Here is a 25,557-nt window from a genome sequence, read left to right on the forward strand (position 1 = left end):
ACCTGCCCTGCCATCTGGGCAACTCCCTGCCCCCGCACAGCAGTGTGGTACTCTGGGGCACCCCCTGCAGGGGATCTAGTCCGGGGTACTGGTGCAGAGCTCTTTAGAGGCAGGTGAGACGATAACAGCATTGGGAAAATAGCCCTTCCTGGCCTCTTACCATCCAGCTCGATGCTGTACACGGAATGGGGATCGGTGGCGAGGAGCGGCAGGGCTACAGCCACGAAGACCAGCAGCAGACAGGCTGACTTGTACTCCTCCTCGGGGGACGAGCTGTCTGTCAGGCAGAGTGGGAGAAGATGTACAACCAGAAGTTTCAGTAATAAGCTCAGTTTGTGCTCTCCACTTTTCTCCCCGGCTTGGCTACTCGACAGACTTACCAAAACATATCTATAAAAACACCCAGCGGCTGTGACAGGCCAGTAAATTATCTGATCGATGGAGCCAGGCCCCTGCTGCTCTGCAGCTTTGAGTTTTGCTGAACAGAACTGACACTACTCAGATTCGCTTGACGCTGCATATGCACCATAGAAAAACTTCCAGTGTGGTGAGGGCGGGGAGAGCTCCCTTGGGTGCCCCAGGCTGGAAGACAGCGTGCAGACAGCCGGGGACCAGAGCCATGGGGATCCTGACTGTGTCCCCCGAATGTCCCTGGATCAGCTGCAGCGCCTAGGACAATGCTATGCGTATGATTAAGACGTATTTGTTAGCCCAGCCCAGATCTTTATTGGCTTCGCTCATTGCTAGCGCCAGGTTCTCCCTCCAAAGACAGATGCTTCAACGTAAGGCAATTCCCTTTTATCAAGGGCTTAATGAAGAGAACCCAAAGGTCAGTGTCATCATTGCCATTTTACAGAGGGGAAACTGAGGAACAGAGCAGGGCAGTGACTTGCTCACGGTCACCTACATGTGTGCACCTCCGAAGCGCTTGGCTGAGGCCTGGCCCTCCCTGGAAAGGCCTCCTGTTTCGGCTCTGTTGGGAGTGGGGCTGAGATTGCACCGATCTAGTGACACGGGCACCAGCCCTAGGGGGAGCCCCCGTCCCATTCCGAAACAGCTGTACTGGCATAAGCCACTTTAAGCTGGCTGTGGCATTCTATACGAGTAGGTCCCCCTGCCCCTGCTCGACACCGTGGAGGATGCCTGAGGCCCCCACGTGCCTCGTGCATATCACCGTGACATTGCGTGGAAGGCAGGCCAGGTGAGGTATCTGGGGACAGGTTATGAACTGCTGAAACCCACTGCTCTGTCTAAACCTGCCTAGTGCCTTGAAGGGATGAGATTGGGTTGTGCGGCTGTAGGTGAAACACGCTGTGTTGGGGGGCCAGCCAGACACTGCACAATTCAATGGGCATGAGGCCACAGCAGAGGAATTGCTCCCCCTTGCCTGGGACTCAGCAGTGACCCAGGACATGCCTGGCCTTCTGTGCCCCAGGCACATGGTACGGAGGGTATAGAAGAGCCCACAGGGGCCCATGCCTGGCTTTTCTCCTGCCCCCACATGTGCTGCAAGCAACAAGGACACTGAGAAGACTGAAACTCCAATAGAAGAGACAGGCCCGGGCTTAAGGGAGAACCCGGTGCACCGCGAACAGCGGAGAGTGGAAAACGGCGTGCTCTAGCGCTGCCCAGCCTGAGAGTTCAGACTGCGCGCCGGCATCTCCTTTTCCTTTGGGAACTACTCTGACGTGTTGCCCATCACCTCCAATCACTCGCCATCTCTCCTCTTGCTGGGCTGTTCGTCTTTACCGGTGAGTTTGGCTGCAGTGTCTGGTCAATTGCTCAGGGTTACCAAGGCAGGGGTCTATCCTAGCCACTTGCAATTCATGAAGCGGTGAACCTATTAATACATTAGGCTACATCACTGTAGCCTTCCTCTGAAAAAACCTATGCAAATGAAGCATGCCATGGAATATTGCCACACTTCATTTGCATAATCAACTAGAGGCCGTTTTTGCACAAGAGGCTTTTGTGCAAAAAGGAGCTGTGTAGATGGCTCCTTTCTGCGCAAAAGCCTCTTGTGCAAAAACAGTCTCTAATTAATTATGCAAATGAAGCACAGCAATATTCCACTCCGTGCTTCATTTGCATAAGCTTTTCTGAAAGCAGGCTACAGTGTAGACGTAGCCTTTCAGTGCTCACCTTGAGTATCTTCTGCAGGTACAATACTGGGGGCTGGGGGATCTGGCTGGTGTCTGTCTCTGTGGGATTTGTGAGGCTCTGGGAGCAGTCAAGCAATCTAGCTGGGTGTGGGGCTTCACCTGGGGTTGTGCTGAGTGATAACAGCACCTGGAGGGGTTTGCGGCTGGTCACTGTGAGACATCCCAGGCGGGAGCGTTAAGGGGGCACAGCGGCCCCCAGTCCCAGGCTGCACCCTGGGGGTCCTGTCACCCTGGTGTAACTGCATTCATGCCGGGTGGGGTTCTACTGCTTTGACTAGCCTGGGATAGTTACAAAGCTGCCACTTTCTAGCGTAGGCAGGGCCGGGCTGCGCACCGCTACAGACACAAACGCCCAGCGGCCGTGTCTGTGAGCTGGAACAGTCGCCTGCATCTCGATTCACAGTCGCATGTGAGAGCGCGACTGGAGGAGCGAGTGCTCCAGACTGCAAGGCGGCGGCAGCGCCGGAGGACTGGACTAGAGGGGCTCTGCTGTCACCTCGCCTGGCAGCTCCCGGCCTGGCTCTTACCGGTCTTCAGGTTGGAAAGTGCCGTCACCAGCGCGGGGTCAATGTCGCATGGGATCCCGGCCGCCGTGGCCAGCTCGAAGATGCTCAAGGTGACCTGGGGGAAAGGCCGGGAGAAGGGACGTCAGCATGGCCGGAGAGCTCCCAGGCCCCCTCGCTTCTGCTCCGTGGAATGAAACGCCTGCGTGTTTATGGGGAAAACATCAGCTGCTGTGAGTGCAGGAGCCGCGGCCCCACGGGCCAGTCAGTGGCCCACGGGCTGCTACCGGCTGGGGAGAAACAAGCCCCTTCTGCCACATATTGGCACAGCCTCCTGCCCCAGGCCAGCAGGGCCACAGACCGTCCTGCCTTCCCTGGGAGCATCTCCCTTCTGTGCAGGAGAGGGGGGACCCGGAGCCCCTGGGCTGTGAACACTGGGCTGTGTGAAGGGCCAGAGGCTGATGGAGGGGTCAGAAACGCCGTTGCAGGAGGCTGGGGTACAGCAGGCAGGGCTTTCTCCCTAGAGACATGCAGAGCCCAGTGGAAAAGAGCAGCAAGCTGGGGGCAGCTGTCAAGAGCTCTGCTTTCTGGGGGGCCCAGCACTGTGGGGAACCGGACCCAAACTGGCGGAGAAGTGGCTTGATATTAGCCCCGGCTGCCTGCCCCTGGGGTGGACGGGATTTACACAGTGCAGCTTGCTGGATGGCCAAGTCCCTACAGGCTAGCTTACCCCCCAGGTACGAAGCAAGGGTTCAGAGAGGAGTGTACATCCCTCATCCCTCCCCCAGGCCTCCCACTGCTATTCTAGTACCCTAGCTCTCAGAAAGCTAGCGCAGGGAGATGTACCCAAGCTGGCTGTGCAGTGGCCGTGCACACAGACCCCGAGGAGGGGGCCAGAGCTAAGGCACTTGAGGCAGGAGCCTGTCCCAGGTCTGACTGTGCCATGCCTTGGGCCCAGCCAGGTACCCACGCCTGGTGAGACTGCACCATGCCTGTACCCAGCTGTTCCCAGTGGTGGCAGATGGCAGAACGAGGAGCAATGGTCTCTAGTTGCAGTGGGGGAGGTCTAGGTTGGATATTAGGAAAAGCTATTTCCCCAGGAGGGTGGGGAAGCACTGGGATGGGTTCCCTAGGGAGGTGGGGGAATCTCCATCCCTGGAGGTGTTTAAGTTAAGGATGTTAAACACTAGTCGACTATCCGATAAGCATGTGCTTATATTGGATCAGTGACCCCACAGCCATGACTGCTCGGGGGGCTGCCCCCTGGGGACTCAGTCCAGCTTTCAGGGTCCATGATGGGGACTTATGCCCACTGCCTGGCTTCCTGGCTGGGATATCAGCCTCCCTGATGGCTATGAACTAGCCCTATCCTCAGGCAGGAGCTGGCTGGGGAGAAGGGGGCAGAGGGGCTCCAGGCTCCCCAGGGCCCCAGCCCTGAACTCCCATCGCTCTCATGGCTTGTTCTCCTGAAAGCTAAAGGGCCATAATTCCTGTAAGCCGGGTGCTTGTGGGGCTGCTCAGGAGAGATTCCAGTGCCACCCAGCTCCTTAGCAGAGCACCCCAGCGAGGTTTGTGTTTCTCCTGATGGTGCACAGTCACACAGGCCTCAAGGCACATAAAAATGTGTTCTGCACATGGATGAAACAATGCGCATATGGATGGAAAAGATTAGAAGGAACACTGGAAAAGGGGAAGATGCAGGCAGCCCAGGGACAGAGACACAAACCTGACACAGCGAGACAGATGGACAGCCATGACACACAGACAGAGAGCTCCCTCCACGTCTCAGGAGCTGAGCCCTTTGATGGTGCAGGATAATGAGCTCACACCCATCGCTCCTCCCTTTCTGTGCTGGGGCAGGGAGGCAGGACTCCTGGGTGCCATTCCTGGCTCTGCCACTGACAGACTGGTGACCTTGGGCGAGTCACTTCACCTTCCCTCCCTCTGCGCTGCAGCTTCCGCCACGGCAACACGGGGATAAAAAGGGAGCCCCTCCCTGTGGCTTCACTCATGTCCCCAAGCGCCAGTGCCCAGGCTGGTCTGCACTCTGGCTGAACAGCAGGTTGTCCTCTCTCACAGATCAGTGGGAAGCTCCACAGAACCAGATGTGTGTACCCTAGAGAGCTGATCTCCCCCAGGTGCCCCTGCTTGGCAGTTGCAAATTCCTTTAACTCAACAATGAAAAATTGCCCTACTTACATCCCTCTCGCCCTTCCCTACCCACTGGCTTCACTGGATGTGCACATACAGGGGACACTTTGTTAACCACTCTGATGCAGCCACCTCTGGGTTGAACACAGCAGCTGCTTAACAGTGCGCAACAACACAACAGGCAAGGACCCATAGGCACACAAGGCAATATTGGTGCTGCTGAAATAAACATCCCCTAGGGTCAAACCAAGACTATCTATAGACCTAGTTACACACACATGGGTCTGAAATGCAGAGCTGAACACTGCTGGCCTAGCCAGCTGATGCGCCTGAAATCGTAGCCCAGCATCTCCCTGCAGCCCTGGCGCAGAATCACCCGGCTCCCTCCTGTTCCCAGCTTGAACTGTTTGCAGAACTGGCCCTGCAGCACCATGCACAGTTCTGAGCAGCCCGGATAGCCCAGCCGAGCCCAACGGGACCAGCATGGCAGTGAGCCAGGCCCATCCCCACTGTCTACGATCACGCCTGTAACACGGTGCCCGTCCCAGCTGTACCGAGAGGGACACCCCCAGCAAACACAGCCGCAGAGGGCCCAGCCTGTAGCCTTGCCACAATCCAAGGCAGAGGTCTAATGGGCTGTCTGCTGCTGCCCCCTGGGGCTTGTGGTGGGTATCACTGCCCTGACCCAACTACCCGGGCGCACACAACTCAGCCAGGGCTGTTCCCGGCAGATAGCCCCACACAGCCCAGATCCCCCCTCCCCCTGAGAGTTTCTCAGGCCTGTCCCCTGGCTACTCTCCATCAATGGCCCTGGGGAGAACAAGCAGTACCATGGGACTGCTCCTGGACGTGCCCCTCCCCCCTGCCTGCGTCTGCCAAACCCCTGACCTCATAGCCACGGGTGTCCATCCCCTGGCACATGGATCAGGACACCAGGCAGTGGCTGCATCTCCCAGCCCCACATACCCGTCTTGTGCTCCCAGCAATGCTCCCTGTACAGCTCCCACCCCAGCCGGGCGGGTGCTTGCATGCAGCGTGCTGGCCTCTCCCTCTCAGGGTCCCTCAGGCCATGCTGGACCCTCTGGGTGCTAGAAGCACCGGCTGGGCCCCCTGCTTCTTCTAACCCAGTGGGCTGACACCGTGCTACTACTGCCGGAGCAGCCAGCTCCTTCCCTCGCAGGTGCTTCATGCTGTGGGGATGCGGGCCAGCCGCTGGGGAGCACAGAGGGCCCCGCTCTGGCCAAGGGCAGGGGGATGGATACAGCAGTCCAAGCATGCGGGGAAAGAGCCGCCAACCCCACTGAGGCACTGGGCCTGCCCAGTCCTGCCTGCACAAAGACACTGGGGTCAGTGAGAGCATGGGGGGGTGGGGCCCAGCCAGCAGCTCCAGGCAGCTCGTCCCTCTGCTCTATAGTTCTGAGCTCCGTCCCCTGATCAGCACCAGCCCCAGGTGCGTTAGCCCAGCCCCATGATCCATCTGCCAGGTGCAAGTGGCACCCAGGCCTGGAGTGATTCATCCCGGCCCTGCTGAGCTCCCCCGCACGAGAGACTCGCTCAGCACAAGAGACTCGCTCAGCCGGTGGACAGCAGGTGTGTGCTGCCCTCACAAGATCTGGTGGCCGGCACCAGGGTCTGATCTACCCAAACCCAGCCTGGGGACAGTCAGCCCCACACAGGGTGCGGCAGAGATCCAGTGCCCGCCTCCCGAGATGCTCCCATCTTACTACCGGGAGCGGCATCAGCGCGACCAGACCTCTGTCCATGGTTCTGAAATATGGGCAGGAGCTGGAGTGGGACTCTCTGGCAGCCCAATGACAGGCAGCTCATAACCCTCCTTGTCCCACTGTGCAGTAAAAACCCACCTCTGCATTCACAGCCTGCCTCATTCACTCACAGCTTGACCAGCTCTGCAGTCACACCCTACGTCCTTAACACAGACCCAGCCCAGCTCTGCAGTCACACCCTACGTCCTTAACACACCCCTTGCCCAGCTCTGCAGTCACACCCTACATCCTTAACACACCCCTTGCCCAGCTCTGCAGTCACACCCTATGTCCTTAACACACCCCCTGCCCGGCTCTGCAGTCACACCCTATGTCCTTAACAAACCCCCTGCCTGGCTCTGCAGTCACACCCTACATCCTTAACACACCCCTTGCCCAGCTCTGCAGTCACACCCTATGTCCTTAACACACCCCCTGCCTGGCTCTGCAGTCACACCCTACGTCCTTAACACACACCCTGCCCGGCTCTGCAGTCACACCCTACGTCCTTAACACACCCCCTGCCCGGCTCTGCAGTCACACCCTACGTCCTTAACACACCCCCTGCCCGGCTCTGCAGTCACACCCTACGTCCTTAACATACCCCCTGCCCAGCTCTGCAGTCACACCCTACGTCCTTAACACACACCCTGCCCGGCTCTGCAGTCACACCCTACGTCCTTAACACACACCCTGCCTGGCTCTGAAGTCACACCCTACGTCCTTAACACACCCCCTGCCCGGCTCTGCAGTCACACCCTACGTCCTTAACACACACCCTGCCCGGCTCTGCAGTCACACCCTACGTCCTTAACACACCCCCTGCCCGGCTCTGCAGTCACACCCTACGTCCTTAACACAGACCCAGCCCAGCTCTGCAGTCACACCCTACGTCCTTAACACACCCCCTGCCCAGCTCTGCAGTCACACCCTACGTCCTTAACACACCCCCTGCCCAGCTCTGCAGTCACACCCTACGTCCTTAACACACCCCCTGCCCGGCTCTGCAGCCACACCCTATGTCCTTAACACAGACCCAGCCCTGCTCTGCAGTCACACCCTACGTCCTTAACACACACCCTGCCCGGCTCTGCAGTCACACCCTACGTCCTTAACACACCCCCTGCCCGGCTCTGCAGTCACACCCTACGTCCTTAACACACCCCCTGCCCGGCTCTGCAGTCACACCCTAGGTCCTTAACACACACCCTGCCCGGCTCTGCAGTCACACCCTACGTCCTTAACACACACCCTGCCCGGCTCTGCAGTCACACCCTACGTCCTTAACACACACCCTGCCCGGCTCTGCAGTCACACCCTACGTCCTTAACACACACCCTGCCTGGCTCTGAAGTCACACCCTACGTCCTTAACACACACCCTGCCCGGCTCTGCAGCCACACCCTACATCCTTAACACACCCCCTGCCCAGCTCTGCAGCCACACCCTATGTCCTTAACACAGACCCAGCCCAGCTCTGCAGTCACACCCTACGTCCTTAACACACACCCTGCCCGGCTCTGCAGTCACATCCTACGTCCTTAACACACACCCTGCCCGGCTCTGCAGTCACACCCTACGTCCTTAACACACCCCCTGCCCGGCTCTGCAGTCACACCCTACGTCTTTAACATACCCCCTGCCCAGCTCTGCAGTCACACCCTACATCCTTAACATACCCCCTGCCCAGCTCTGCAGTCACACCCTACGTCCTTAACACACACCCTGCCCGGCTCTGCAGTCACACCCTACATCCTTAACATACCCCCTGCCCAGCTCTGCAGTCACACCCTACATCCTTAACATACCCCCTGCCCAGCTCTGCAGTCACACCCTACATCCTTAACATACCCCCTGCCCAGCTCTGCAGTCACACCCTACATCCTTAACATACCCCCTGCCCGGTTCTGCAGTCACACCCTACATCCTTAACATACCCCCTGCCCAGCTCTGCAGTCACACCCTACATCCTTAACATACCCCCTGCCCGGTTCTGCAGTCACACCCTACGTCCTTAACACACACCCTGCCCAGCTCTGCATTCACACCCTGTGTTAGTATTCACCCCAATCCGCTCTGTATCTACGCCCATGTCATTCTCACACAGCTCTGCATTCACACTGTGTTATTAACACATCCAGTCTGTCCTGTTCTGCATTCACACCCCGTGTCATTCATTAAACTCATCCAGTCTGCTCAGTTCTGTATTCACACCCTACGTCATTGTGACAGGGTGTCAGCCCCACACTTGCCCTTTAAGGGTAAATCCCAGCCCTGGCAGAGGGCTGAGAACAAAGCCCACAGCTGAGGCAGATGCTGCCAACTGAGGCCCAGCGAGGGCTGTATCCATAAGGGCTCCAGGAGGGAGGTGAGGACACCCACCCTCTTGTGTAGCTGGGGAGCAGGAAGGACCTAGTTGCCAGGGAAGCTAGAGGCTTCCTGACTTAGAGCAGGGCTGGGGAAAGGCAGGCAGAGCTGGACAAGTTCCCAGGCCGCAGGGCCTGAAGCAAGGCCTGAGAGTACTGGGACTGCAAGGGGGCAGCCAGGGTAGGCAAAGGCAGCAGGTCCACACCCTCCTGCCAATGATGAGTGGCCAGACTGCAGTTGCCCCTGTGGCCGGGGCTGGATGAAGACTGGCAGTGGGTCACTGAGGCAAGGTGGGGCTAGGGGAATTGGGAGCGGAGGGGAGGTCCCAGGAGTGCAGGGACACGGGGCTGCTGATAACCCCCCGGAAGAGACAGGTGCAGCGGGGGCTGCTGGAGGGCAGGGTCCTGGGAGGACGCGGTGGTCTGGGAGCAACACGGGTCCGGAATGGAGAGTGTGGAGTGAGGATACTGGGCGGTGCCCTGTGTGCTGATAGGAGCTAATTCCAGTGCAGGAGGCTCCGGGCAGTGAGTCCGCCCCGTGAGTCATTCACACGCCCTGATCTGCCCTGCGCTCACACTCTGCATCGCACACACACCTGCTGCCCTGCTCTGCATTCACACCCTGTGTGACACACACACACTGCCCTGCTCTGCATTCACACTGTCATTAACACATGCTGCCATGCTCTGCATTTACACCCTGTGTGACACACACTGCCCTGCTCCTTAGTAACATCCTGTGTGATACACACACCGCCCTGATCTGCATTCATACCCTGTGTCATTAACACATGCTGCCATGCTCTGCATTTACACCTGCGTCATTCATACGCACTCTGCCTGGTTCTGCATTCACACCCTGTGTCATGCACACACACACACTGCTCTGCTCTGCATTCACACCTTGTATTATGCACACACACACACTGCTCTGCTCTGCATTCACACCTTGTATTATGCACACACACACACTGCTCTGCTCTGCATTCACACCTTGTATTATGCACACACACACACACTGCTCTGCATTCACACCTTGTATTATGCACACACACACTCTGCTCTGCATTCACACCCTGTGTCATGCACACACACACTCCGCTCTGCATTCACACCCTGTGTCATGCACACATCCACTGCCCTGCTCTGCATTCACACCCTGGGTCATTCACACACACACCCTGCTCTGCCTCCACCCTCAGGCTAATCTTTCAAGTATCGGTAGAACAGATGGCCCCACCAAACAGGTCTGTCCCCTTGGTGCCCCCAGGACCCTGCAGTACCAGTTCCTCTGGACTAAAAATGGGGCCCAGCCAGGAAACCCCAATTTGAACTGGCAGCCACTAAACACAAGCCCATGAGCCATCACCCTGGGAGCGACCTGCTGCGCCAGAGCCGTGTCTGTACCCAAAGCCAGTGGGAGTCCCCCATGCCCCTCAGTAGCAAGGGCAGCACTGTATTGGCACTGCCCCAGCTGTATCAGCACATCCCACTGGGGAGCCACCACGCCGAGCTTGGGGCAGAATCTGGCCTGCAGGGATTGAATTTGTCAAGTCCCACAATGGGCATACAGCTCTCCACCCGACAGGCCCTCCCCAGACCCTGCCACCCTGGGGCGCAGCGTCCCTGTGCAGAGCACCATGCATGACGCCTCGGCAGCATGCCACGTGACCAGAACATATGGCTGCCTGGGCACCCCCTCCAGAGGGGTCTCCACTCCCACCCAGGGCTGGAGGCCAATGCTCCAGCCAGGGGCCCAATCACAGGAGTGTCCAGCCCTGGGCTCTGTGGGCTGAACCATGGCCCACTGACACCAAGGGACTTGGGGCACTGATGCCATGTCCCCAGGGTGCTGCTGTGGCTGGTCTCCTGGTAGCAGAGCCCCCTGGGCCTGCACAGCCTTCCAACCTGGCCTATCCAGAGCTGACACTAGAATGGGAGGTGGCGGGGGCACGGGGGGGGTCTCCATTTCTTACCTTGGGTCTCCGCACCATTTGAGGTCTGAGTTCCCCCAGAGCAGCAGCGGATTTAGGGCAGGGCGAGAGGGGTGGCTGCCCCAGGCCCCGCGCTTCCCGAGGCCCCGCGCATGCGCCGTGTCAAAGGAGGGGCCCCGCGGCACTCTCATCCGCCCCGCCTCAGAGCAGGGCAGAGGACTCGGAGAGCTCAGCCCATCTGCAGCAGCGCTGGCTGGCTGGCCCATGCCCAGCCACTAGCCCCTGAAACTCCCCGCCTGCAGGGGGCGGTATGGGGACACTGTGACATGCTGGGCCCAGGCCCGGCAAGGCGACGGCTCAGACAGACCCAGACCCCGCCATGGCAGGCAGGCATCCAGCCATCTCTGCAGCAGCAGAAGGATAAACTGAGGCCCAGTTTCCATCATGCTCATGGCTAAGAATTAACCCAGGTGCCGAGGGCCGATCCCTGGCCCATGCAGCAGCAGCACCCTCGCCCCTCCCCAACTGGGTCTGCAGACCCCAAGGGCTACTCCTGAGAACCTGAGCCAGGCATGGGGGCCAGACCGGAGGGTCAAAGTGAGCTGGGAGTTTTGTCTACCCCCCGCAGCCCAGAACGCGCTGCCATGCTCAGGATCCCCAGCTGGGGTAAGGCCCCTGGCAGGAGGAGGGTCACCCTGGCAAGTCGCCTGGGGGCTCAGGCATGGACAGTGCAGTGGGAGGCTGCCTGCCCCACAGCCCAGCCTGTTCCCTGATCCGCCTGCCTTGCCGTAGAGCCTGGCCCACAGTGCAGAGAAGTCTGAGGGTCACACCCACCTTTATGTCCGTGTCAGGGGTGACAAAGTCCTTCAGGCACTCGATGGGGCCCATCAGGTACGGGCAGCGGTTGGAGAAGACCTGCAGCAAGGAGAGAGCCAGCCCGTGAGACGCCAATGGACACAGGCAGCCCCCCTGGTGCCTGCCGCACTGCTCTGCCCTCCCTCTGCCTCATGGTGATGCCTAGACGAGTCCCTCCACTCTGCCCTTCCACGCCCAGGCTCCTACAGCATTGCACAGATGGCCAGGAGGGCTTTACCCACCACTGAGCTGCAGCCAGCCCGGGGGTGGGACGTGGAAGCTGCATGACCGGGAATTGAGCAATGCAATAGCTGAGGCTCTTGAGGCTGCCAGGGAACCGTCTGAGAGGAGCTCTGGGGAGCGCTGCCTGGGGGGCTGTGCTGAGATATCCGTGCGTCTGTCTGCTGTGACCATCTGTTTGACGGGAGCTAGCTGCAGGGACTGTTGGGCCGTGGGTGCTTGGGGGGCTTTGCTCCAGGTGGGCCTTGAATGCTTACTGGAGGAAAGGCTTTGAGCCAGGCCAACTGTTTGGAGCCAGCAGCCTTATAAAAAGAGGCCAGTTGGGAACTGAGTGAGCATGAGCAGAGGACAGGCAAACAGAGGGAGTTCGCCGGGGACGCGGGAGGGCACTCCCACAGAGCGTTGGTGCCTTTTGGGGTTCTGTGAGCAGTACACACAACATCTGAAGAGAGGAAACTATGGGCAGTGAGAGATCAGCTGTTGTGACCTGCACTGGAGGCATCATGTTTGTCTTTCTCCCAGGGGACAGAAGTGACTTCATCTGCACAAAGTGGTCTCCGTGCTGGAAGAGAAGGTTAGAGGACCAGAGGTCCAGCTATTCCCCTGCATTGCCACAGAGACAATGAGGACTTTCTGGAGAGAAGCCAGTGCTTGATACATCAGGCACCGCGTGCTGAAGAACCAGAGGGCAGTGCAAAGCAGCACTGGCAGCATGTGACCTCCACAGGAAGGAGAACTCACATACCCCCGGGGCAGACACAGGTAAGACACTGCTTTCAGGCTCTCTGCGTGGGTACTGCAGTGGAGAGGGGTCTGGAAGAGCTATCTGAGGAAAGGGGCCAGAAGATGTCTCCATCAATCGGAAGGCATGGGATGCATTGTCCTAAGGGAAGGGGTCCACAACTACCCACTCCCAAGAGAAGGAGACGATGGTGGTGATCGGGGACTCGCTTGAGAAGTGCGCTGCCTGCCTGGAGCTAGAATTCAGGATGTGACGGAGATCAAGCCCTTGGACCGCTACCCCTTCCTGCTTCTTGGGCACCAAGGACACTGCCAAGAATGCCAGTTATGTAGGTGGCATCAGAGAGAAGGGCTTTGGGCTCTGCAACCATGGGACGCTGCTCCAGGAACAAGGATTGCTAGGAAGAGATGGGATCCACCTAATGAAGAGCGGGAAGAGAAGCTTGGCAGGCAGGCTTGCTAACCTGGTGAGAAGGGTTTTAAAGTAGATTCTCTAAGGCAGCGGTTCTCAAACTTTTTGGGCTCCAGAGCCGTTCACATGCGTAGCAATGTCTGCGGAGCCCCAGCAGCGTGTGTTAATTGCGTCAGTTCGGGGCGACTCTCAAGTATGCTTTTGAAGGCTTTCCAGTTTGTCAACCTTGTGGACCCCCTGGAGATGTCTCACGGACCCCTGGGGCTCCATGGAGCACAGTGTGAGAAACACTGCTCTAGGGGATGGTGACCTTAGCCCTGAGGTAAGAGGACAAGAGGAACACCATGAGGAAACAGAAGGGCTTCATCTACAATGCCAGTTTGGCTGGCAGTAAGTATGCAAATTAGCATATTACGGTGTCTCATTTGCATAATTTATGCACACCTTTTTGCACAAAGGCTTTTTGCAGAGAAAAAGGTAGTGTGGATGGGGTTTTTTGCGCAAAAGACCCATTTTCCGCAAGATCCTTATGCCAAGGAGGAGGATACAACAGGTCAATCCTGACCCATACTGAGAAAGCAGGGTAATCAGCTAATTAACTTAGGGCCTGTGTCATTCCAACAGACCCCAGACATCTATGAACAGAATCAAACCTGGGATCTCTGGGGCTTAGTACATGAACCTCTACCACATGAGCTAAAAGCCAGCTTGCTGGTCACAAAGACTGTAGAACAAGCTTGTTATTCTCTCTGTAAGTGGTCTCGGTGCCACTAGACCATGGGACCATGCTCCAAAGCCAGAAGGTGTGTGGGTTACACCTGTACACAAATGCACCAAGCGTGGCTGACAAACTGGAAGACATGGAAATCCTGGCACAATTAATGAACTATGATGTGATTGGTGTAGTAGTTCAGGATAGCGAAACAGTAAATTCAGGATTCACTGGTGTGGCATCCTGACAGGTTTCCTGCTCCATCAAAGGATAATTGCGGGAAACCCCCAAGATTAACACACGGAGGACTGCAGCATAACATTGCAAAACCCATAGACTCAACTGGGATCTTACAAGTATAAAAATGGGATGCTCTTGCCATGGGACTCTGAGGCTGCCTACACTACTGCATTTTTGCGGAAAAACAGCCGTTTTCTGCAAAAACTCGCAGGGCGTCCACACCTCAAACATGTTTTTGTGCAAGTAAATCGAAAGATCAGAGGGGGTTTTGCACAACTGGTAATCATTCTATGAGGAAGAACACCTTTTTGGCAAGAATTCTTGCGCAAAAAGGCGTGTGTGGATGGGGAAGAGGGGGTTTTTGTGCAAGAAGAGGGAAGAGGAAAAAGCACAGGTGGCCATTCTGTCCATAGCAATCATTGCTTACTTGTGAGAGACCATCCAGCAGCCTGGACGCTCTCTTTCGCAAAAGCCCATTGCATTTTCTGTGCGCTTTTGCAGTGTGGACGCTCTCTTGTGCAGTAAGTTTTTGCGAAGATCTCTTCCAACAAAAGCTTCTTGCACAAAAAGCCTGCAGTCTGATGTAGCATGGGTTTGGTCCTGCAAAGCCAAACCTTGGAGCCTCAAATCGAGATCAATGGAACCCAGCTCCTCCCTCCTGTTCAGTGTAACTGGCCAATAGACTGACTTGAGCCTCGACAGACTGGTAACTATAAGAACATTGGCAGGGCCCCTGAGTGTGTGAACAAATACATATGCTGCTTTTCATACTGTATTTTTAATTAAAGCAGCTTATTGCCTTTTCCTCTGACAAAGATCCCCTGTGCTTCTTAAAAGCATAACAATATGAGTCAACAGTGTGCCCTTGTTGCCAAAAAGGCTATTGGTATATTAGGGTGCATTAGGAGGAGCATTGCCAGCAGATCTAGAGATGTGATTATTCCCCTTCCTTCAGTACTGGTGAGACCCTATCAGGGTTATTGTGTCCACTTCTGGGCCCTCCTTTACAGAAAGGATGTTGACGCATTGGAGAGAGTACAGCGGCGGGCAACAAAAATGATTAGCGGGCTGCAGCACATGACCTATGGAGAGGCTGAGGGATTTGGAGGATCGCCTGAAGGAACTGGACTTGTTTAGTCTGCAGAAGAGAAGAGTGAAGGGGGGTTGAGAGCAGTTTTCAACTTCCTGAAGGGGAGGTTCCAGAGAGGATGGAGAGAGGCTGTTCTCAGTGGGGACGGGTGGCAGAACAAAGAGCAGTGGTCTCAAGTTGCAGTGGGGGAGGTCTAGGTTGGAGAGTAGGAAAAACTATTTCCCTAGGAGGGTGGTGAAGCACTGGGATGGGTTCCGTAGGGAGGGGGTGGAATCTCTACCCCTGGAATTTTTTAGTCCCGGCTTGACAAAGCCCTGGCTGGGATGATTGAGTTGGGTTGGTCCTGCTCTGAGTGGGGGGTTGGAGAAGATGGCCTCCCAGGCTGGTGCACAGTGGGGGCAGCCAGCTCCTCCGCCCCTGGCAATGGGGGAGTGGCAGGAGCATGCGGCTCTCGCACCTGTCAGAGGCAGGGGGGACCCAAAGCCGTCCCTCCCCCACCTCAGGTGCTCTCTGATCCCACGCTAACACTTGCCCCATGCTGCTCCCACACAACGAAGGTGATGCACAGGGGCCAGGCAGGGGAGGCTCACTGGTGGCTCCATGCACCCTCACTTTGCACAGGGGTGAGAGACACACCCCGGGCCAGGCAGGCATGGGTCGGGCCCGGCTGTGCTTTCTGGCAGTGCAGGGACAGGGACTGCAGAAGCCTTCGGAATCCAACAGCCTAGTACTGAAGCATTTTTAAGGCCCCCCACATCATACAGCTCCTCCTATTGACCGACCCCCACCTCACACATCTCCCCCCACTGACCGCCCCCACCTCACACATCTCCACCTACTGACTGGCCCCCACCTCACACATCTCCCCCCACTGACCGCCCCCACCTCACACATCTCCCCCACTGACCGCCCCCACCTCACACATCTCCACCTACTGACTGGCCCCCACCTCACACATCTCCCCCCACTGACCGCCCCCACCTCACACATCTCCCCCCACTGACCGCCCCCACCTCACACATCTCCACCTACTGACTGGCCCCCACCTCACACATCTCCCCCACTGACCGCCCCCACCTCACACATCTCCACCTACTGACCGGCCCCCACCTCACACATCTCCCCCTACTGACCACCCCCACCTCACACATCTCCCCCTACTGACCGGCCCCCACCTCACACATCTCCCCCTACTGACCACCCCCACCTCACACATCTCCCCCTACTGACCACCCCCACCTCACACATCTCCCCCACTGACCGCCCCCACCTCACACATCTCCCCCTACTGACCGGCCCCCACCTCACACATCTCCCCCACTGACCGCCCCCACCTCACACATCTCCCCCCACTGACCGCCCCCACCTCACACATCTCCCCCTACTGACCGCCCCCACCTCACACATCTCCCCCACTGACCGCCCCCACCTCACACATCTCCCCCTACTGACCGCCCCCACCTCACACATCTCCCCCTACTGACCGCCCCCACCTCACACATCTCCCCCCACTGACCGCCCCCACCTCACACATCTCCCCCTACTGACCGCCCCCACCTCACACATCTCCACCTACTGACCGCCCCCACCTCACACATCTCCCCCTACTGACCGCCCCCACCTCACACATCTCCCCCCACTGACCGCCCTCACCTCACACATCTCCCCCTACTGACCGCCCCCACCTCACACATCTCCCCCCACTGACCGCCCCCACCTCACACATCTCCCCCTACTGACCGGCCCCTGCCTTGCACAGCTCCCCCTGACTGACCAGTCCCTCACCTCACGCAGCCTCCTGTGGACTGACCAGTCCCTGCCTCACGCAATGCCCCCCCAACCCCCGACCAACTGGCACCCACCTCACGCAGCCCACTCTGAGCCATGGAGCGGAAGTTCAGGATCTCCCCGATAATGGTCATTCTTTTCAGCACATTATCAGCAGCTGAGAGGAGGGCAGGGGGGCGGGGGTGAGTTGCAAGGACACATGGGAGACAGGATTGCAAAACACATGGGGTACAACACATCCCTGGGCCTATGATGGGGGACTGCTTACCTCCCACTAGCGCCCCTCACTCTGACCTGCAGCCCTGCCATTCCCCTCCTGAGACCCCAGTTCACCCAGTGCCCCTCACCCCAACCCTCAGCCCCCCTCCTGAGCCCCCCTCCTAAGCCCCTCACATCAACCCTCAGCTTCCTGAGTCCCTCACGTCAACCCTCAGCCCCCTGAACCTCCAGCTCAGCCAGTGCCCTTCACCTCATCCCTCAGTCTGTCCCCCTTACTCCCTGCTATTGCCCTCCTGTGTCTCCTCTCCAGTCAGTGCTCACTGCAGCTCAGCCCTGAGCTGCACCTTTGGCTGGCTCTGGACTGGGCAGTGGATTCAGTGGCCAATGCCAGGGATGGGTGAACAACACTTACACGTCAGCCTGGGCAGCAGTGATGCCATCTCCTCAGGCTTGTAGAAGTTGGAGCGGATCTGTACCAGCACATCCATGTTCTCCGTCACCAGCTTCTGCAACACACATAATCACCATGGTAAACAGGGGCCAGCCAGAACCTGCCAGGCCTGACTGGGCCAGAGCCAGAACCTGCCAGAGCTGACTGGGCCAGCGCTAGCCAGAGCCACAACCAGCTAGGCCTGACTGGCCGAGAGCCAGAACCCACCAGGCCCAACTGGGCCAGAACCTACCAGGCGGACGTGCCCAATGCCCCAATCAGCCACACCCAGCTTGGCCACAGCCAGGTGCTGCTGCCACAGGACTTTCCTGGTATCAGTATTTTACCCAACACCAGCTCCTCTGGCTCTAAGGGAACTCCCAGACACTGACGAACTGGCCCCCCATAACTCTCATGAACCAAAGAGCAGTGGCCTGTGCTCCCCCCAGTTGGCTGGGCAATAGCACACGGAGCTGAGGGGAAATATTCAGCAGGACCCAGCAAGTTAGTGTTAGCTCTGGCAATAAAACCCAGGAGTCCTGGCTCCCATCCCCCTGCACCCACACTAATCCCACAACACTCCCCAAGAACCCAGGAGACCAGCTGGCCCCTCTCCAGTAAGCTGCTGGGCCGGTCGCTGTGGAGATCTGAGTGCAGCCAGCAGCGCCTCCGCCCGCCCCAGCCTCCTACCTTCAGCTCCACCACCTGCGAGGTCACGTGCCACATGAGGTTGTCGCTCAGGAACTTCATGCCATAGGGGCCCAGCAGCTCGGCTAGTGCCCGCATCTCTGGTGGGAGGGGAGGGATTAGCTCCTTCTGCCTACTTGGGACAGACCTACACCCCCACTCTCCTGGACAAGGGACAGCTAAGCCAAGCCCAGGCCCTCCCATGCCCCCACATGGCCTAGCACCATACCTGGTCCTGAGCCAGGCAGACTAACTTCCTGACAGCTGGCTGCCCTGCCACGAGCCAGTCTGCCACCAGACATCCTGAACCCCAATCCCACCTCCAGCTCCAGAGCCAGACACCCAGCACCGCCGCGCATCCCCACCTCCAGCCCCAGAGCCAGACACCCAGCACTGCCGCACATCCCCACCCCAACACCAGAGTCAGACACCCAGCACCACCGCGCATCCGCACCCCCAACACCAGAGCCAGACACCCAGCACCACCACACATCCCCACCCCTAGCTCCAGAGCCAGACACCCAGCACCGCCGCACATCCCCACCCCCAACACCAGAGCCAGACACCCAGCACCGCCGCACATCCCCACCCCCAGCTCCAGAGCCAGACACCCAGCACCGCCGCACATCTCCACCCCCAGCTCCAGAGCCAGACACCCAGCACCACCGCACATCCCCACCCCCAACACCAGAGCCAGACACCCAGCACCGCCGCACATCCCCACCCCCAGCTCCAGAGCCAGACACCCAGCACCGCCGCACATCCCCACCCCCAGCTCCAGAGCCAGACACCCAGCACCGCCGCGCATCTCCCCTCACAAATCCAGAGCCAGACACCCAGCACCAACACACATCCCCACCCCCAGCTCCAGAGCCAGACACCCAGCACCGCCACGCATCCCCACCCCCAGCTCCAGAGCCAGACACCCAGCACCGCCGCGCATCCCCACCCCCAACACCAGAGCCAGACACCCAGCACCGCCACGCATCCCCACCCCCAACACCAGAGCCAGACACCCAGCACCGCCGCACATCCCCACCTCCAGCTCCAGAGTCAGACACCCAGCACCACCGCGCATCCGCACCCCCAACACCAGAGCCAGACACCCAGCACCGCCGCACATCCCCACCCCCAGGTCCAGAGCCAGACACCCAGCAACGCCGCACATCCCCACCTCCAGCTCCAGAGTCAGACACCCAGCACCACCGCGCATCCGCACCCCCAACACCAGAGCCAGACACCCAGCACCGCCGCACATCCCCACCCCCAGGTCCAGAGCCAGACACCCAGCACCGCCGCACATCCCCACCTACAGCTCCAGAACCAGATACCCAGCACCACCGCACATCCCCACCCCCAACACCAGAGCCAGACACCCAGCACCACCGCACATCCCCACCTACAGCTCCAGAACCAGATACCCAGCACCACCGCACATCCCCACCCCCAACACCAGAGCCAGACACCCAGCACCACCGCACATCCCCACCTCCAGCTCCAGAACCAGATACCCAGCACCGCCGCACATCCCCACCTCCAGCTCCAGAACCAGATACCCAGCACCGCCGCACATCCCCACCTCCAGCTCCAGAACCAGATACCCAGCACCGCCGCACATCCCCACCTCCAGCTCCAGAGCCAGACACCCAGCACCGCCGCACATCCCCACCCCCAACACCAGAGCCAGACACCCAGCACCACCGCACATCCCCACCTCCAGCTCCAGAGTCAGACACCCAGCACCACCGCGCATCCGCACCCCCAACACCAGAGCCAGACACCCAGCACCGCCGCACATCCCCACCCCCAGGTCCAGAGCCAGACACCCAGCAACGCCGCACATCCCCACCTCCAGCTCCAGAGTCAGACACCCAGCACCACCGCGCATCCGCACCCCCAACACCAGAGCCAGACACCCAGCACCGCCGCACATCCCCACCCCCAGGTCCAGAGCCAGACACCCAGCACCGCCGCACATCCCCACCTACAGCTCCAGAACCAGATACCCAGCACCACCGCACATCCCCACCCCCAACACCAGAGCCAGACACCCAGCACCACCGCACATCCCCACCTACAGCTCCAGAACCAGATACCCAGCACCACCGCACATCCCCACCCCCAACACCAGAGCCAGACACCCAGCACCACCGCACATCCCCACCTCCAGCTCCAGAACCAGATACCCAGCACCGCCGCACATCCCCACCTCCAGCTCCAGAACCAGATACCCAGCACCGCCGCACATCCCCACCTCCAGCTCCAGAACCAGATACCCAGCACCGCCGCACATCCCCACCTCCAGCTCCAGAGCCAGACACCCAGCACCGCCGCACATCCCCACCCCCAACACCAGAGCCAGACACCCAGCACCACCGCACATCCCCACCCCCAGCTCCAGAGCCAGACACCCAGCACCACCGCGCATCCCCACCCCCAGCTCCAGAGCCAGACACCCAGCACCGCCACGCATCCACACCCCCAGCTCCAGAGCCAGACACCCAGCACCACCACACATCCCTACCCCCAGCTCCAGAGCCAGACACCCAGCACCACCGCGCATCCCCACCCCCAGCTCCAGAGCCAGACACCCAGCACCACCGCGCATCCCCACCCCCAGCTCCAGAGCCAGACACCCAGCACCACCGCGCATCCCCACCCCCAGCTCCAGAGCCAGACACCCAGCACCACCGCGCATCCCCACCCCCAGCTCCAGAGCCAGACACCCAGCACCGCCACGCATCCCCACCCCCAACACCAGAGCCAGACACCCAGCACCACCGCGCATCCCCACCCCCAGCTCCAGAGCCAGACACCCAGCACCGCCACGCATCCCCACCCCCAGCTCCAGAGCCAGACACCCAGCACCACCACGCATCCCCACCCCCAACACCAGAGCCAGACACCCAGCACCGCCACGCATCCCCACCCCCAACACCAGAGCCAGACACCCAGCACCGCCGCACATCCCCACCCCCAGCTCCAGAGTCAGACACCCAGCACCGCCGTGCATCCCCACCCCCAGCTCTGGAGCCCACTGTCCTGCTGCCCCACGTCCCACTCCTGCCTCTCCCAGTGCTGCAGAGCCCCGCAGAGCAGCCACCCTGGCCTCCCATGCTGCAGCCCAGCCCGCAGCCAGCCAGGGCCAATGCAGTCAGCTGTCCCACCCTCACGCAGCCTCTGCATCCCGGGGCCCCATCCTCAGCACATGGAGTGGCACCAGCTCACCTGAGACGTCTGAGAACTCCTCCGCACAGAAGCTCTGCTCCCCCTCCCTGGGGATGCTGATGAAGGCCTGCATGGCCGGGGACAGCACAATGGCCCCCATGCTGGCCTGGCGCAGCAGCGCCTCCAGGTACCTGCAGGAAGCCCAAAAGCATCCACTGACCCCATCGGCCAGGCCCAGCATGAGTCTCCCAGCATGCTCCTAGCTCCATGATTAGTCACGGCCATTGACGGCCATGCAGGCGGGGGCGCCATGCGCCTTCTGCCTAGGGCGCCAGCTGCTGCAGCCGGCCTTGGGCCGCTCCTGGCTCCTAGTCCAGCTGCCAAGGCCCAGACTGCCCTGGGGTGGGATTGAGGGGGCACTGGCAGGGATGGGATAGCAGGGGGCTCCGGGTCAGAACTGAGGGGCACTGACACGGGCAGCCTGCCCCCTCACTGGCTCCAGAAGTAAGTTTTTGTTCCTTCTCCTCCCCAGCCCTGTTTGCCCAAAAACTGCAGCAGGGCCAAGCATAGGGGGAGGGTCCAACACCCCCCTCCCGGGCAAACCCCCCTTGCCCCGCCATGCCCCACTCTGCCCCTTCCCCCAAGCCCTGCCTCTGCTTAGATCCACCCCCTCCAACCTCCATTGCACCCCTTGCCTGAAACCGGGGGATTACTGGGAGGGCCTGGCACAGGGCAGGCTGGGAGATGGCAGCAGAGCAGGCTGCCAGGTCACTCCGGCACCCGCTGCCATGGTGAGTGTGGGTGGGGGGCCTGACTCCCTGCTGCCACCCCACACCAAGCCCCCCAGGCTGCCCTGAGCCCTGCGACTAACATGGAGGACCCTCCTGTCCATAAGGCAGTTGAGGCAGCCGCTGAGGGACCCCCAAATGTCAGCGCCTGGGGCAGCCGCCCCGAACTGTCCTGTGGATGGGATAGCTCTGCCTGCGAGGCTGAAGGGCCTGACTGCACCTCCCCTGGCAGCCCCGTGCTGGGCGGAGCCACCCACTGCCCTCAGAGCATGGACTCCCCCGGTGCACAGGGCCACAGACATGGAGGCAGGACCCAGGACTGTCCCTGGCAGGGGTGTGTCCAACCAGCTCCTACACACCTCCAGTAACAGGGACTTCACAACCCCTGCTCCACAGCCCGCCATGAGGTGTACAGGTAGTTCGGAATAGGAAGCCTAGTCCGAACTACCTAGTCCGTGCCGTGTGTAGCTGCGGGCACGGAGTCCGCACTAGCGGACATTTAAAAATGGCGGCGCCCGGCAACATGCAAATGAAGCCCGGGAAATTCAAATCCATTTGCAAGTTCGTATGACTACATTAACCACCCTGGTTCGAACTAGGGCAGTAGTGTAGACATACCCTGAGATCTCCCGCACAGCAAACAGCTGCTTCCTTCTTCTCTTCAGCTGCATTAAGGACAGGACATGGAGAACTGGGCACTGCCCTTCCAACAGCCCTTAACGTAGCTAGAGACTCGTCAGGTCGCCCCGGGCCCCTTCTGCTCTACACTCCACATGCACAAGACTCTCAGCCCCTTCCTCACATTCTTAGCTCAGCTCACCCCACCTCCCGATCGCTCTAGGCATCTCCCAGGCTCTTCTGCCCCATGGCCCAGGGGTACCCAGGGCTCTGTCCTGCCCCCAGCCCAGGTCCCCACCAGTTGGTGTAGATGGTGGTGAGGGTCTGCTCCCCGTTGGAGTCCAGGGGCTGCGTCTGCTGGAGCAGCACACTGCGGATGATGCGGCTGGTGTCCACGCACATGAACTGCCCCAGTGACTGGAGGAAGGCGAGGTAGGCACGCAGGCCGGCCAGCAACTCGGAGGGCCGCGTGATCTCCTGCGTCGCCTGGTTGTAGTTGGCCATGGACACGAAGGATCTGTACGGGAATGGGGGGCTCAGAGGGTGCTCGGCACAGACTCTCTGTTGAGCCCACAGCCCCCCCCTGAAAACATCCAGACCCCCCCACCCCCATTGTTCCTGGAGAATGGGCATCTCCCAGCACAACCAAGCCCAGAAGCTGCCTGGGGCTTGTGGATCGAAAAGCACCAATATCCATCTCAGCTTCTGAATGAGAACTGTGGGCAGGGACAGGCCACTCCCGCACCCCCACCCAGCCACCATGGGCAGGGACAGGCCACACCCCCACCCAGCCACAATGGGCGGGGACAGGCCACACCCCCACCCAGCCACGATGGGCGGGGACAGGCCACACCCCCACCCAGCCACAATGGGCGGGGACAGGCCACTCCCCCACCCCCACCGAGCCACCATGGGCAGGGACAGGCCACTCCCCCACCCCCACCGAGCCACCATGGGCAGGGACAGGCTGTGCCCAGCACCAGCCATGGGACCCACGCACTTGTTGAGCCGCGTCTCCAGGTGGCTGCTGAGGTACTCGGCCGGCGTGACCGTGTGCTCGAACACAGTGAAGCTGGGGATGTGGTTGAGGCTCAGGGAGAGCTCGCTCAGCATCTGGTGCAGCTTGTCCATGCTGGGGAAGAAACGCAGCACGGTCACTGCCTGCTGCCAAGAGCTTGGGAGCCTCCCCCCGCACTCCCACCAGCCTGACGCCGCCCAGTCCCACAGCCCAAATACGGTGGGATCATTTGAAAGAATGGGAAAGAGCTGCACAGTGGACAGCCCTGACGCCTGGGTTAGCCCCCCCTCTGCTCCCAGAGGTGACAGGCAGCCCTGACGCCTGGGTTAACTCCCCTCTGCTCCCAGAGGTGACAGGCAGCCCGGACACCTGGGTTAACCCCCCTCTTCACTCCCAGGGGTGACAGGCAGCCTGGACCCCTGGGTTCACTCCAAGGGCGACTGTCAATCCGGAGCTCTGGGCTCACTGCCACCTCTGCGCCGAGAGGCAATGGGGAGCCCAGTGAGCCAAGAGAACGGTGGGCACCAGGCTGGCTAGGGGTGCTCACGCAGGGCCAAGTACCAATGTCACTTCTCGGGTTGGAGCCATCAGCCCCTCTGGTGACCCAGAGCCCGTCCCCTCACTGCCCCAGAGCCCCCCAGCCATCTGAGGGATGGGAGTCCCCCAGGTAGCAAAGAGACTCTAATGCCCCCCTGGAAGCCCCCCACGCTGTGGGCTTACTTGGTCACCACACTCCGGTCCTTCCTCTGGCTCTCAGCCCCTGGCTTGTCCCGCTCCGGCTCCCCCTTCTTGGGAGGCTGTTTATGGCTCTTCTTGTTCCGGGCCTTGCTGATGGTGGAGGCGCAGTGCTTGGGCAGCAGCTTCCCAGGAGACAGAGACGGGGCACTGAGGGTCTGTCTACACTACCCCCTAGTTCGAACTAGGGTGGTTAATGTAGTCAGACGAACTTGCAAATGAAGCCTGGGATTTGAATTTCCCAGGCTTCATTTGCATGTTGCCGGGCGCCGCCATTTTTAAATGTCCGCTAGTGCGGACTCCGTGCCCGCGGCTACACGCGGCACGAACTAGATAGTTCGGACTAGGCTTCCTATTCCAAACTATCTGTATGCCTCCGCAGCAGGCACGGAGTCCGCACTAGCGGACATTTAAAAATGGCGGCGCCTGGCAACATGCAAATGAAGCCCGAGAAATTCAAATCCCGGGCTTCATTTGCAAGTTCATATGACTACATTAACCACCCTAGTTCGAACTAGGGTGGTAGTGTAGACATACCCTGAGCGAGGGAGGGGCTGAGGGCTTGGCCGGCCAGGATGCAGCAGCCCCCCAGAGGCACATATCCCCTCCTCCTGCACTCCGGTCCTGCCTTCCCCCGACAATGGCAGCATGGCTGGGCCTCAGGGCGAATCCTGCCTGCCTGCCTGCCTGGTATTGGGCTCTCCTAGCATGGAGCCGCTGGCCATGCTGATGCCCACACCCCATTGCCGGCAGGACTCAGCAAGCTGCAGTCACTGACTCCCTGGCGCCCCATCCCATGCCATGCCACACCCCATATTCCCTCCCTTGCATGGTGAGGAGCCCCCAGTGTGGCAGCTGCTCCAGGAACCCTTCACAGGGTCACGGGGGTGCCCCTAGGTTGGCAGGTCCACTGGGCACCCTCCGCCCCGCACCATGC

General features: G+C 59.9%; 1 protein-coding gene across 1 annotated transcript in view; it reads right to left on the reverse strand.

Moving 5' to 3' along the window:
- NCKAP1L (NCK associated protein 1 like) overlaps positions 1 to 25,557 on the reverse strand; it is a 74,281-nt gene that overhangs the window by 21,902 nt on the left and 26,822 nt on the right. The window contains exons 19-28 of the mRNA XM_075902081.2: positions 24,606 to 24,745; positions 23,868 to 23,999; positions 23,166 to 23,384; positions 21,522 to 21,652; positions 18,297 to 18,394; positions 17,589 to 17,682; positions 17,032 to 17,114; positions 11,714 to 11,794; positions 2,690 to 2,783; positions 161 to 277 (exon numbers count right to left, since the gene is read on the reverse strand). Coding sequence (XP_075758196.2) covers positions 161 to 277; positions 2,690 to 2,783; positions 11,714 to 11,794; positions 17,032 to 17,114; positions 17,589 to 17,682; positions 18,297 to 18,394; positions 21,522 to 21,652; positions 23,166 to 23,384; positions 23,868 to 23,999; positions 24,606 to 24,745 — 1,189 coding nt within the window. The remainder of the gene's footprint in view (positions 1 to 160; positions 278 to 2,689; positions 2,784 to 11,713; positions 11,795 to 17,031; positions 17,115 to 17,588; positions 17,683 to 18,296; positions 18,395 to 21,521; positions 21,653 to 23,165; positions 23,385 to 23,867; positions 24,000 to 24,605; positions 24,746 to 25,557) is intronic.

The sequence above is a fragment of the Pelodiscus sinensis genome, chromosome 31 (genome assembly GCF_052426305.1).
Source record: "Pelodiscus sinensis isolate ZL-2025 chromosome 31, ASM5242630v1, whole genome shotgun sequence".
In the NCBI taxonomy this organism is placed as follows: domain Eukaryota; kingdom Metazoa; phylum Chordata; order Testudines; family Trionychidae; genus Pelodiscus; species Pelodiscus sinensis.